This window comes from Montipora foliosa, chromosome 2 (assembly GCF_036669935.1).
Source record: "Montipora foliosa isolate CH-2021 chromosome 2, ASM3666993v2, whole genome shotgun sequence".
Lineage (NCBI taxonomy): Eukaryota > Metazoa > Cnidaria > Anthozoa > Scleractinia > Acroporidae > Montipora > Montipora foliosa.
Window position 1 is genome coordinate 38899804 of NC_090870.1, and position 12500 is coordinate 38912303.

Below are 12500 nucleotides of genomic sequence, written 5' to 3' on the forward strand. Positions count from 1 at the left end.
AAAAGAAAGGCCCAAAAAAAGAAATTTTGGGCAATGTCAAAAGCCTAAACCCTTTCAAACAATGAACCCATCCTGGTCAGAGTTTTTCTCTGTCCTTGTGTCGACCCATTTCCATTGGTAGGGCTAACGCTCACATGGTCTACATGGGTGGATAACAAGCACTTCACATTACCCTCAAATAGTTAAGTCTGTTGAAATATAAAGTGCTACACGGCCGACGTTTGCAAAAACGTAACCCTTCCTTGTACTTGAACATATTCATTATCGTGACATTGACATCTCAAATTCCAACAACCCTTCGGACCTTGTAGCTCAGTCGGTAGAGCAGTGGTGATCTAACCCGAAGGTCGTGGGTTGAATTCCCAACCTGGTCAGAGTTTTTCTCTGTCCTTGTGTGGGCCCATTTCCATTAGTAGGGCTAACGCTTACATGGTTCATATGGGTAGAAAACTTCGCATTATCCTCTAATAGTTAAATGTCAATTTCGGCCTCTCCGGGAAGAGAAATATTTCTGTTCTCAGCAATATAGGAACCCAGGTATTTAAAATCGTTAGAGTAACCGTTTAAATAAACATTTTACAAGACGAAAACCGACGTCCAACTTCCCTTGAAGAACGAAGTATGACAAACGAACCACGAAAGAGTGAAGAGGAAAGACAAAAGAGGACTCAAAAAGTTGACTTTTTTTGTCAGTGCATTGGATACCCCTAGAATATATTCGGCACTTACCAACTTCCTGTTCTCTTCATCTGCGGCTTCCTTCTGTCTTTTCACGTCCTGTTGTTGAATCTGCAACTCTTCGAGACCAGTCTGTAACATTCAAAATATATGATCTCAGGAGCTATACTGCCGAAAAAGTTGACACGACGCGGGAGAAGCGCACAGCGCCAGTCCTTGCGCATTTCGGGTTCACGCAAACTCCAATCAGCGGTTGCGTTTTTCACCGCCATTTTTACTTCCGCGGAAAGGGTGCTTTCCATCCACTTTGCCGGTTTTTTCTTTTTTTTTTGTATTTTATTTATTTGTTTTGAAACGTGCGCCAACTGCCGCTGCGAGCATGGATGGCCGTAGTAAAAAGCGAAACCGTTGGTTGAAAGTTGAACTTCAGACTCCGCATAATCGTAAATGTCGAAGTCATTCTAAAGATAATTCAGTACTGAGAAGAGGTGTGCCAAAAACTGCTCTTGACTAACAGTCACCCTACTGTGTTCTTGTTGCGGCATCCTTTGAAGAACGAGGCATTTAACAAGACACGCCATTTTTTTAAAGAATATTTTTTATAGCAACGTTTTGGCTAGGATCGAAAATCACTTCTCCCTCTTATTCACATTTCGAAAGTTCTTATGCTGAATACTCGAAATGCAAGATTTTATGCAATCACTTCAAGAGAAAAACTACTTATTTGACGTCAATGTTTCATTTAACGGTCCCGGCGCCATTACTTGTTGTAGTTCTGACAGATAAGCCCTCAGAAAGCTGGATCGAGCCGCATTCACACAATTCATTTTTAAGCTAGTAGGTAAGTGACGTTACTTTCTCCTCGATCCAGGGGCCCGTTACTCGAAAGTCCCGAAACTTTACGGGTCATTTTCGGGCGTCACAATTCCCTTTGTACCTCAAAAACGGAGAGGATTTAAGTCTTCAAACTTCAAAGTCATTTTTCTTTTTATTACCTTGAAAATATGTTAAAAGATCGATTTTCCAAAACAAGCAGTTGGCATTTTCACAAATGGCTTTTCGGGACTTTCGAGAAACGGGCCCCAGATCGCTGAAAGCTGATCGGTCGGAACCGCAGCAAGTAATGGCGGACCGTTAAGTTTAAAAAGTGGAGTTAAATTAAACAGCCTTCCCCTTGAAATTACTGCAAAAAATTTCGCCTGTTGATCATTCAACGCAAGTACTTTCGATGAAAAATAAGAACTGATTTTTTATTCATCTTAGTGGCACTTTAAGAACATACGAAGAACGTTACCCAAGCTGAAAGTCACTTCATGGCGTCGTTTTCTTTTTGTTTTATGAGAAGTATACACAAAGGTAAAAGAAATGATGCATGATACAATGAAGAACACCTCAGATTGTAGTCAAACTTAGTATATCACACAACTTTTAAAACATTGTCAAGAACGTTTTCAGGCCCAAATCGCAAAAACAAGAAGGGACGATGGTTTCTTCTGGTGGTTTTTCCATTCCCGATGAAGAATAACTTGATAGCAATCTGCATATGAAAGACAATACTGACCGCTAAAGGCCGTAAATCTACTTCTGCTTCCTGGAAACGAATATCGAGAAAACATATCTAAGTAGTCCATCCTTCAATGTAAAACAAAATCCTCCCGACATAGGCTCTGCCGTTAATAATTAGTTGCTCATGGAGAAATCGTCCAATTTCAATATTTCAAAAAGGGGAAGGCAAATCAAACGATTGTGATGAACCACTGCACTTAATACCAACCTCAATTTCTCGTGCAAATGCACTGTTATTCGCGGTGAGGTCAGCTTTCTGTTGCTCCAAACGCGTCCTGGTTTGAAGCTGGGCTTCCAGTTGAAGCTAAAAGCAATCCAAATTGGACTAATGTTAAACGCAGTAGCAGGTTATTTTGAAGGCACGGTGAATTAATGAAAACAAGTAGTGATTGGAATCGCTTCGATGCCATGCACATGCCCTCGATATATTAAGAACGGAATGAACTATGACCATCAAAAGCACTCTCCCAAAGACCTTGTAGTTGTCTCTAATGTACTAACGAAATGATTGGATTCGTCTACCCAGTCAATGTAAAACCTATGTTTCAGAGTTCGACTTTGATGGCAAAGTATAAGGCTATTCTAGACCTCTGAAACTTCATCACTGGACAAATGAGAAATGTAGAATAAAGACGTAATTGTCAAATGCTACAGTTTGTTGGCTGGCCACGGTAAGGCGCGTTGCACCGTAAATTTTTATATTTGCAGCTGCCCTTTACAGAGCCCTTACGGGAACACACAAGCTTCCGTGAAAATGACAACCTGACAAGATATCCCTGAAGATGTCTCCGTTTAGCTGTGACAGCGGCGAATGACGAAAACCATTGCATGCGAAATGTTGCACGCACGCATTCGATTCCGCAAATTTTCGTTATTCAAGGAGGTTTACCCTTAAATACGGCGCAAGGACACAAGTACGCTGAAAACCTGTATTGAAATAACTCAAGCTTAACAGGACACAAGCTAAAAAGAAAAGCTGTGACCTTTAAGAAAGTTCTTGTACTTTCTAAAGGAGAAAAATCGACTTAATGACTTTTGTATGCAGGTGCAAAATTCAGTATAATAATTCTGTGAAAGAAGATGAAAGAGCTTGTAAATATCACAGCAAACATTAATCGTCATGTTCGCCAGGTTGGCTGCGGTTATAACGTATACAACAATATATATCCCTGGTTTATCTAGTCCATGTTCGCGCAGATCATAATCTTGTTTAGCATGCTGATGCCATAGACAAATGAAATATGCCTCAATCTATTTAATTAAATCCCTCTGTCGTTATATCATTATCCAAACTGCCTGTGTACATCAGAACACGATTCACTCACAACTAAATGCGCAAAGCAATTGGTAATTAAGTAAAGAAATGCAAAGAGTAACTTTCGATCTACTCAACCTGAACAGAAAGCAGATACACGTAATGGCTCAGCTTCGAATTAAAAACCCAAAAACTAACCACCATAACAAAAGAAAAGTCTACCGATTAGTTCTTTCACCGCTCGTCTAACCCCCGCGATCTTCCAACAATAAAGAATTGGGTTTAATGACGAATTAAGGTAAACCAAAGTTATTGCTAATGCCCTGGCTACGTAAAGTGATTGAGAGGGTTCTCGCTGAGTGAAGAACGCATCAATTAGAGCAAATGGCAAGTAGCAAGCACCCAATGTTACTTGCACCCACAAAGAACGTGACACTGCTTTCTTGTATCTCGCAATGTTCAGAGGAGCTGTGTGGATCTCTTGATCTGGACGTAGATTGTGATGTGGCTGAATTTGATGCTGCCGAAGAATGACAAAGATCTTTGTGTAGGAGTATGCTGTGATAACGATGCACAGTGAAATCACAACGTAACTAAACCAATAGGTTACCCTGCTGTTCCACAAATACATTGCGGTGGATACAATAGGCACAATCAATATCACAGCCGCGGCCAAGAAAGTTCGCTTCGAGGTTACAACTTGTCTGTACCTCAGACCCAACAACAACGCCAGTAGTCTGTCCAGGCTTATTGCCGTCACTGTCAACAACGAAACCACCGACAAAGAATAGCCAAATACATAACCTAAAACGGTCGTGTACTGGCAAATTTTCTCATGTTTGAGCATTACGGACAAGAAATGGGTCACTCTTGTAGGTTCTGTCACAAGTCCTACGAAGAGGTCGCTGATCGCCAAACAACGAAATAAGACTTTTGTCGCGGGATACATAGATGACTCCTTGTGGAGCGCGACTAAGATGACTGCGTTCCCCAGAAATGCAGCCACAGAAAAGAAAACATTAAGCACCACAAAGAGGATCAAATGGCCGTTTAGACCTCTGGTTAATTCCTCTTTGCAAAATAAGGCATCAAATGAGGAAGAAGCGATCCACTCTTCTGTAACGTTTGTCATAGTCATTCAGTGCTGTCCAGTGAGTTGAAGAGATAAGAGTAAAAAGACAAAAAAATTAAACGAAGAGAATATTAGGAAGCGTGGAGATTGGCAGGTGTTGCATTCCGTATTTGTCACACGGCCTTCGCTTTCATTGGATCTAAAGTGGTAATAACCTCGCTAATGTGATGATGCGCAAATTAAAGGCACGATAGACAAAATAAACACAATAAACGCAAAAAATAATATTACCTCGAGGTTACTTTGTAATGAGACTTTGGCTTTGTTAGAAAGCCAGCTAGGTCCTCAGCTAGGTCTTCAGGCCACAAAGCAATCTATTCAGCGACTCCCTTCGAAGATCAGTCGTCGTTTAGACCATAGACTAAGAAGGCTGTTCTTATTTCCCAAAATCATTAGTAGTAAAATATCATGTAACAATGAAATGGTAAAACGTAAATAAAATCTACTTTCGTAAAATAAATTTAATTTGATCAACCCTTTCAGTTACTAAACTTGTCTCGATTAATGTCGAATGCGTGATGACGAATCGAGACTAACCAAAATGAAATCATCAACGGCTTTCTGAAATAAGGTCACATTTTGTTTTGGAAAAATACAACTTATCAAACTGGTAATCTTAAAGTCACTTCCCGTCATTCTTTAGTTTAAAGTGCTACTGTGATTTTAAAATAATTCCTTCTTTTTTCCTTCAGATTTTGAAAGTGTGTTTGCTTAACACTTGACTGGCAAAATTTTGAGCTTTGATTTCTATCCGAAGGCTGTTTACTTTGAGTGTAAGTTTTGGATGTCACGGTGCGCCATTACTCACGTTCAAAACTGACCGATTGGACCTCAGGGGGTTGGATCTAGGGAAAAGTGACGTCGTTTACTGACCAGCTTAAAATTTGAGCGTGTAAATGCAACTTATTGTATATGCAAAACACGACTTTAAAAGTCTGAAAGGTCAAAACTTTTGTTCTGCATATTAATTCAGCCGCGTGCACACGCATTTCTTTCTTAAACTAGTGAGTTTTTGACGTCGTTATCTCCTTGATCCAGCTCTCTCAAGATTCTAAAGTTAGTCATGCCGGACCATTGTATAGGTATATTCCAGTTAAAATAAACCGGTGTCTCTTTTTTAAATCAGGGCTTGAAAGTTGGGTTACGTATTTAGTGTTTAATTAACATAGTTTTGAAATCCAAAGAAAAAGATATAGTCATAGTAGCACTTTAAGATCAGCGCATGACTTTTTTAGCAACAGAGTTTTCTACCAGCCACCATTACGCGTGCGATGTTCACTAAGAATCAAAGTCTTTAAGGCTGGTCTTGATTATTTCAAAGTTAAATTATCTAAACCTGATTCGCCTAATGGAATCTGGGAATTGAAAGTGAACATGTAAATTACTTATTAGCTAAATGCGATGCGTCCTTGTTGAAAAATATCTTGCTTCCATTTTATTGTTTTCTTTGTTGTTTTACAGCCTACTAGATCTTTTTAGCTTCTTATAATAATTCTTTTTGTTTTATCACATGATTATAAATAATTTTGTAAAACGGTTTTTATATGAGGTATCCTAGTGGAAAACTGGATCCGACTACTAGTCACGTTATTTCTAGTTTCCACCCATTTACTGAACTTTGATCTCTTGTTCTATCGATTAGAAAATATATTTACAAACATCGTGCGGTCGTGAATATCAAATTGACACAACACACACAGTAATGAACAGCGTTGTGGCACGGTTCCGTTGAAGGATACCCCAGTATAAACACGTCTTTTTAACTTTAACCCAGCGATCTGTGTTTCATGTAAGTAAATTCATAACCTCAGGGATGCCACTCTCATTTTAAGCTTCTCTAGATATTTAACATTCAATCATTCTTTTATTCTATTTTATTTTATCTAAAAGATGCTTGTTAATATAAAAATATCATAGTCAACTCCCTAAATGGGTTTAAAATCGGTGACCGAACAAACACATCACTTTTAGTTGAATGCACTTCAGCTTGCCTTGAGCACATTACCTTGGTTCGATGGATAACCATCCGCACTTACGAAAGATAGCAGTGATCCTTGAACTAACCTGGACAATTGAATTGTCTCTTTTAGACACCTGAAAAATTCATGTGGCTTCAAAGAGATTCGCGAATCCATGACCTCTGCGATGCCCGTGCAATGCTCTACGTACTGAGCTTTGAAGCCACTCAGTTGGGACCAAGAGGCCACTTTCGATATATCAAAATTCAGCTTGAAAGAGAGGTTTACAGGACAAAGACAAAGGAAAGTGGATGACATGTCGATATGTTTCACATTCATTCCAACGTGTTTCTATCAAGCTGAATATTGATATTTCGAAAATGGCCTATATACTGGGCTCATTCGTTCCCGTGAAAGGACTGATAAAACATCATCATCTTGCGGCTCTCAGGCTCAGCCCTCCTCGTGATTACTTTTAACGGCTAAAAGTCAATCGATGAAACAAGTCTCTTGAATTTTAAAGAAATTCATTGCAATCGCGAATATGCTCCGTTTCAACATTACTTTAGATCCCAGCAGTACGGTGGCACAATTGCCGTAAACCTGAACCTACGTAGGAAAATGGCCTAGCTCCCACGAGTCTTCTACAGTGTATAGCTCAGTTGTCGAGCATCCGAACTCGTAATCGGAAGGTCGTCGTAGGTTCGACTCCCGCAAAGGAGCACTCGGATTTTTTCCGAGTACCCCCGAGTCACCATCGAAAAAAAATTCTCTTCAATATTTCAGTTACACTTATTTAATAGATTCTGTTTTAAATTTTTCCCTGTTCAGTTTTCTCAACAATTTATTGCCAACAACCTAGATTAGCTCTTTTGCTGTTCGCTGTAACTTTTACCTTCTCTGTTCATAGTTTCTTTATGCTTGTAAACATTTCCTAAAAAAGGGTACTAATTCTCTTTAAGACACTTACTGCATGTCTGTCCTAGATCCGGGCTGAGATGATAGGCGCAACATAATAGGGAAAACACCCGTTTTTTAGAGGACGAAATACAAGATATTCGGACCTCAATCTTTTTGCCCACCTTCTTTGACTTGAGGTCATGCACGTTTGTCTCCAGTTCACTGAGTTGTTGCTGAGGCCGACTCAACTGCGTTCGCTTTCAGTCAATATTGGTGTTTAGGGTATCACTGCAAAGATAATCCAAGCAAACCATTTCACGACAAAAAAACAAAACAAAATTCATTTGAGAAAAAGGTGAGATGAGATTGGGGAAAGTTTGCTGCAAAAATTTAAACCTTTGTACCTGACGCTACTGGAGGAAGCACACTAACTCACCCTCATCCCCAGGGTCTTATCGGCTTTAAACACGACCATGTTGAAAGCCGAGAAGAGCCTGGGGACGAGGTTAACACCAACTTGATCTGAAAATACCCCAATCAGTGGATGTTCAAAGAATGCTTATCTATTGTGAGTACTTACGATTTTTCTTGTCTCTCAGTGATCTCACTAGATATAGATTGCATTGTACGCCCAGGGACTGTGGAAAAGAGACATCTTATTTAAAGACGGTGCCTACTAATTCAACGGTATTTTTGTGCGGTTTATGAATATGCGGGAAAAGCAGATCTTAAGAAGTGTTAATAAAATCCAAAACGAAAATTGGGGGAAAACCACGCATTTTTTTAAACACAATTAATCAGCAATTTCTCTAAAAGAGCTTTGAAATACAAAGCAACGTATGGCATTCTTTTCCAAATTGAAGCTTAATTGTCTCTTTAAATGCATGGTTACTTCCAATTTTCCTTTTGGATAGCAAATGCACGTGCTAAGAACTGCTTTCTCCGCATTGTTTTAAACCAAGAAAAACATAGCTGTATTTAGGTGGGTTCGACCGTATTCCGGAATAGGAATACATGGAATAGAAGTTAGAAATCCTTCGTTTTTACGTACATTCACATAGAAATTGTCAAACACCGGCTAAAATGCTATTTTAAACATATCTGTATTATCCTTGTTGCTTCAAAACGCCAGACATACAGTTTTAAATCATCACTCTACGTATTATTATTCCGGAATAGGGTCAATCGAACGCACCCCTAGTAAGCACCACCCATAGGAAACCTGAGTATCTGGAGATGCGCAGAACGTACGTGCAATAGCAATAGTAGGCACCGTCCTTAAAGTTCATGTATTGAATGTGAATGCTAATTAACCAACGGCTTCTACTCTTCCTCATACCCAAAAAAGCTCGAAAACGAAACCAGGGGGTGGTTACCGCGCAGCTATTACAAAAACTTCTGTCAACCTGTAGAATTGTATCCGTCGGTATTACAAAATTTTAAACCCACATTAGGAAAAACAAGGGGTCTTAAAAGAGCAAACAAAAAAGTCTCAACTCTTAAGTCAAACCGAGATTAATAAACCTACAATAGGAGAAAAAGCTACGGCTAACCGACTCCATGAAGCTTGGACTGAAGTAGAGATATCCTTCTGTCAATTTCCCTTAACTCTGCTTTGTACTTGTCCAACATGCGAATGTCTGGTTCCATTTGTCTTGCATTTTGCTCCTCGCTTTCAGTAATGCTCAGGACATCTTCCAGCTGAAATGAAGCAACTATTCACAATGGACACGCATCTAATGACAATAACGTCTTTGTCTAAATAAAGCGGTTTTCAAATGAGTGTCGTAAAACTACAACCAAAGTAATTACTTTGGCCAATCAAAAAAGACGGAGACAATCCAATAAACCAATCAAAACTCGAAGTAATTGCACGTAGCCGACACAAAGCGGGGGAAAATGTGCAGGAGCGAGCCACGATTGGTTTTGGTTTCACTTCTGATTGGTTGAGAAAAATGGCGCGAGAACTTTGAACCAATCACTGCGTGAAGTAATGCAAAACCAAAGGAATTCGCTAATTAATTTGGTCACTCAATTGAAAACCGCTCTATGTAATGCAGTAAACGGAGTTCAACGCTCACTAACTAGTAAGAGCGGGTTATACACGGAAGCTTAGGGTTTGCGTGGAAAATGGAAATCAGTGTTGGATCACACTTCCAACAAACATAAGTGGTCAAGGAATAGCCATTTTCATGAATGCAGTCACAGGCGAATTTCATCCTCTGAAGCTAAGAGAGTCTGCTGGCTCAAACCAGGTACCCCAGCTCACTTAGCTTTGGAGGAAGTGGTCCTGAAGACTAAGCTTATAAGAGATCTGGTTTAGCTTACTGCCTTCTGCCACAATGGCAGACTCGAGGTCTATCACTCAATGATGCTGAAGTACAGCTCAAAAAGGGAGCATTTTTCCTACCAGGGCATGGTTGCCAGGACTTAACTTTCTGCACTTGACAACAATGCAAACACTGGCCGCAATCAAGCTCGAGTACAGGCAGGAGAACATGCAGGCCAGGCACGCTACAAGATGTGTTTTCCAAAAGCCCATAAGCGATGGGTTGTTAAGCCAATCAGTGAGGAGAAATCATACAATTATTTGTCACGTCTGATTTCAAAAGCCTGTGCCTGTTCAGCTACCAAAGAACATTGCTACAGAGCCAGCACCACCTAAGGTAGACTTGATACAACAATATCGCTCAAGATTTCATCATCATCATCATCATCAATCCAATTTTGATGCGGGTTTATCCCCGTAAACGGAGGCGGCCGGATTTACCCCACTTTTTCAGCAATCTTTCAATCTCCCACTCTCCATCTTGCTCGATTCATGGCGTCCTTTTTCTCCAAACCAACGCTCTTGCTCTCCTTCTCCACTTGCGTCTTCCACGTCTTCTTTGGTCGTCGTCGCTTCCTCTTGCCCTTCACTTCAAACTCAAACGCTTTTCTCAGAACATGCCTATCAGCCCTCCTTAAGAAACGCCCGTACCATCTCACTCCATTTGCCTTTGCCATCTAAACCACTGTTTCCTTAATCCCAACATCTCCATCAGGTCCTCTGTCCTCTTTTTCTCCATCCGTTTTGCACCACACATTGCTCTCACCATTGTTGTCTCAGTCCTTCTCAAAACTGCTATCTCATTTTCCCTCAGACACCATGTCTCACTCCCATGTAACATCACCACACTTACATAACTCTGATAAACCATTCCTTTCACCTTCAGCGAGAACCTTTTTGAGTTCAGCAACTTTCCACATTCCCTGAACTTCACCCAGCCAATTCTTGCTCTTGCTGTCACAGCTGCCTCGCAACCACCACTTGCATTCACCCTATCCCCCAAATAACAGAAACCTCTCACCGTTTCCACCTCTTCACACAACTGCTCCACCGGTTCCGCTAATTCATCAGCTTGCTTCTTGCATCTTCCACACACAAAATCTCTCCCCAACCTCGAAGTGAGCCTTTTTACTTTCGCGCATCTTCTATGGATCCATTTCCCGCATTTCACACTAAATTTGCCATTAACCGCTTCCCACAAATACCACATGGATCTACCTTACTCACAGACACTACACCTTTTGCCCGACTCACTGGCACTTTTGTCTTCCCGAGGTTCACCTTCAGCCCCTTGTTCTCGAATGCCTCCTTCCATTTCCAGAACTTCTTCCTCAGTCCCTCCATCGTCTCACTCATCAAAACCAAGTCATCTGCATACAACATCATTTCTGACACTCTCCGTAACCACGTCAACCACAATCGCAAAAACCAACGGTAACAACACGTGTCCCTGGTGCACACCAACTTTCTAATCAAACTCCTCAGACAACTCTAGCCCAACTCTGACTCTTGTCTTTGCACCTTTATAGAAACTCATCACTGCTCTCACCATTGCCTGTGGTATACCTCTCTTCTTCATAGTCCACTCCAATACCTTTCTTGGGACCCTGTCAAATGCCCTCTCCAGGTCAACGAAGAAGCACACATACAACTTCTTCTCGTTGTCTAAGTACTCCTCTTGTAACCTCCTCAAAATGAACACTGCATCTATCGTTCCTTTGCCTGGCATAAAACCGAATTGCATCTCGTCCACTTTCACCATACGCCGCAACCGCCTCTCTAGCACCTTTTCTACAATCGTCATTGCATTCTTCCTCATTCTTCCAAGTGTGCTTCCACATTCAAGATTTATCTGATGAAAAAAGTCTCATATAGCTGTAGAATTAACAGATATTTTTTCTTCATAATTTTGAAAATCTTGATATTGAAGAATCACACTCATTGGTCTTTCAGCCTAACTGGTAAACATGAAACATGGAAACCCATAAATAATATCTGGTATACATCAATGGCAATTATGATAAACAAAAGTAAAAATTTCTAGGACCAAGTAGTCAGGCAATTTACCAATGAAAGTAATGTACACCCATTCACTGGAGACTAAAATTAAATATGGTACAGTACATTTGAGAGACGCCCAAGTAAGTATTATTATTAAGTACATATATATCATCACAATATTTTCAACTTGCAAATAGTTTTATGGTTAATTCAGATCACTCATCCGCATCCCTAAACCCTTCAAAGGCAAACTCTTCTTCTGGCCCAGGTGGGGGATAGAAGTTGCGGATACACATAACGGCACAAGATGGAAGAACTACCCTTATCTCTTTCCCTAAAATCCCCCAGCACCATTGGGCCAGTTGCCTGTATGCAGTACTTTGTATGTCTAAATAGTTTATGAATCAGCCGTAATTATCCCAGCTTGATCTTCCAACGCTAAAATTCCGCAAAGAAGAGCTGTGGAGAAGGCATATCATCTTTGTATAGATCTACTAAGTCAGTTAGCTCATGAGCAGTGATTTTGCCTTCCTGAATTACAGATGGCACTAACCCGAGCAACTTACTGACCTTCATGGGTAAACCTGAAAACTGGCCATCGAGTTCTGAAATAATGTGATCAAGGAAAGGGACTGCGACGTTAACCCGATAGTACTCTTTGGGGTCAACAGCAGGGGCATT

At 40.5% G+C, this 12500-nt stretch overlaps 3 protein-coding genes and 1 pseudogene across 3 annotated transcripts in view; all 4 read right to left on the reverse strand.

Annotated features, from left to right (window-relative positions):
* Positions 1-1417, reverse strand: part of LOC137991635 (DNA repair protein RAD50.L-like) — a 43207-nt gene extending 41790 nt beyond the window's left edge. Inside the window, exon 1 of the mRNA XM_068836691.1 lies at positions 730-1417. Within this exon, the coding sequence (XP_068692792.1) occupies positions 730-819 (90 nt within the window). The 5' untranslated portion in view covers positions 820-1417. The remainder of the gene's footprint in view (positions 1-729) is intronic.
* A 1825-nt stretch (positions 1418-3242) lies between these two features.
* Positions 3243-4862, reverse strand: LOC137990766 (adenosine receptor A3-like). Its single transcript, XM_068835875.1, has one exon. It carries the CDS (start codon positions 4635-4637, stop codon positions 3693-3695), a length of 945 nt encoding a protein of 314 aa, XP_068691976.1. The 5' UTR covers positions 4638-4862; the 3' UTR covers positions 3243-3692.
* A 6424-nt stretch (positions 4863-11286) lies between these two features.
* Positions 11287-11637, reverse strand: LOC137991636 (uncharacterized). The gene has a single exon (XM_068836692.1). The coding sequence runs from the start codon at positions 11635-11637 to the stop codon at positions 11287-11289; it is 351 nt and encodes a 116-aa protein (XP_068692793.1).
* A 596-nt stretch (positions 11638-12233) lies between these two features.
* The window catches only part of LOC137991637 (52 kDa repressor of the inhibitor of the protein kinase-like), a 607-nt pseudogene continuing 340 nt past the window's right edge, over positions 12234-12500 (reverse strand).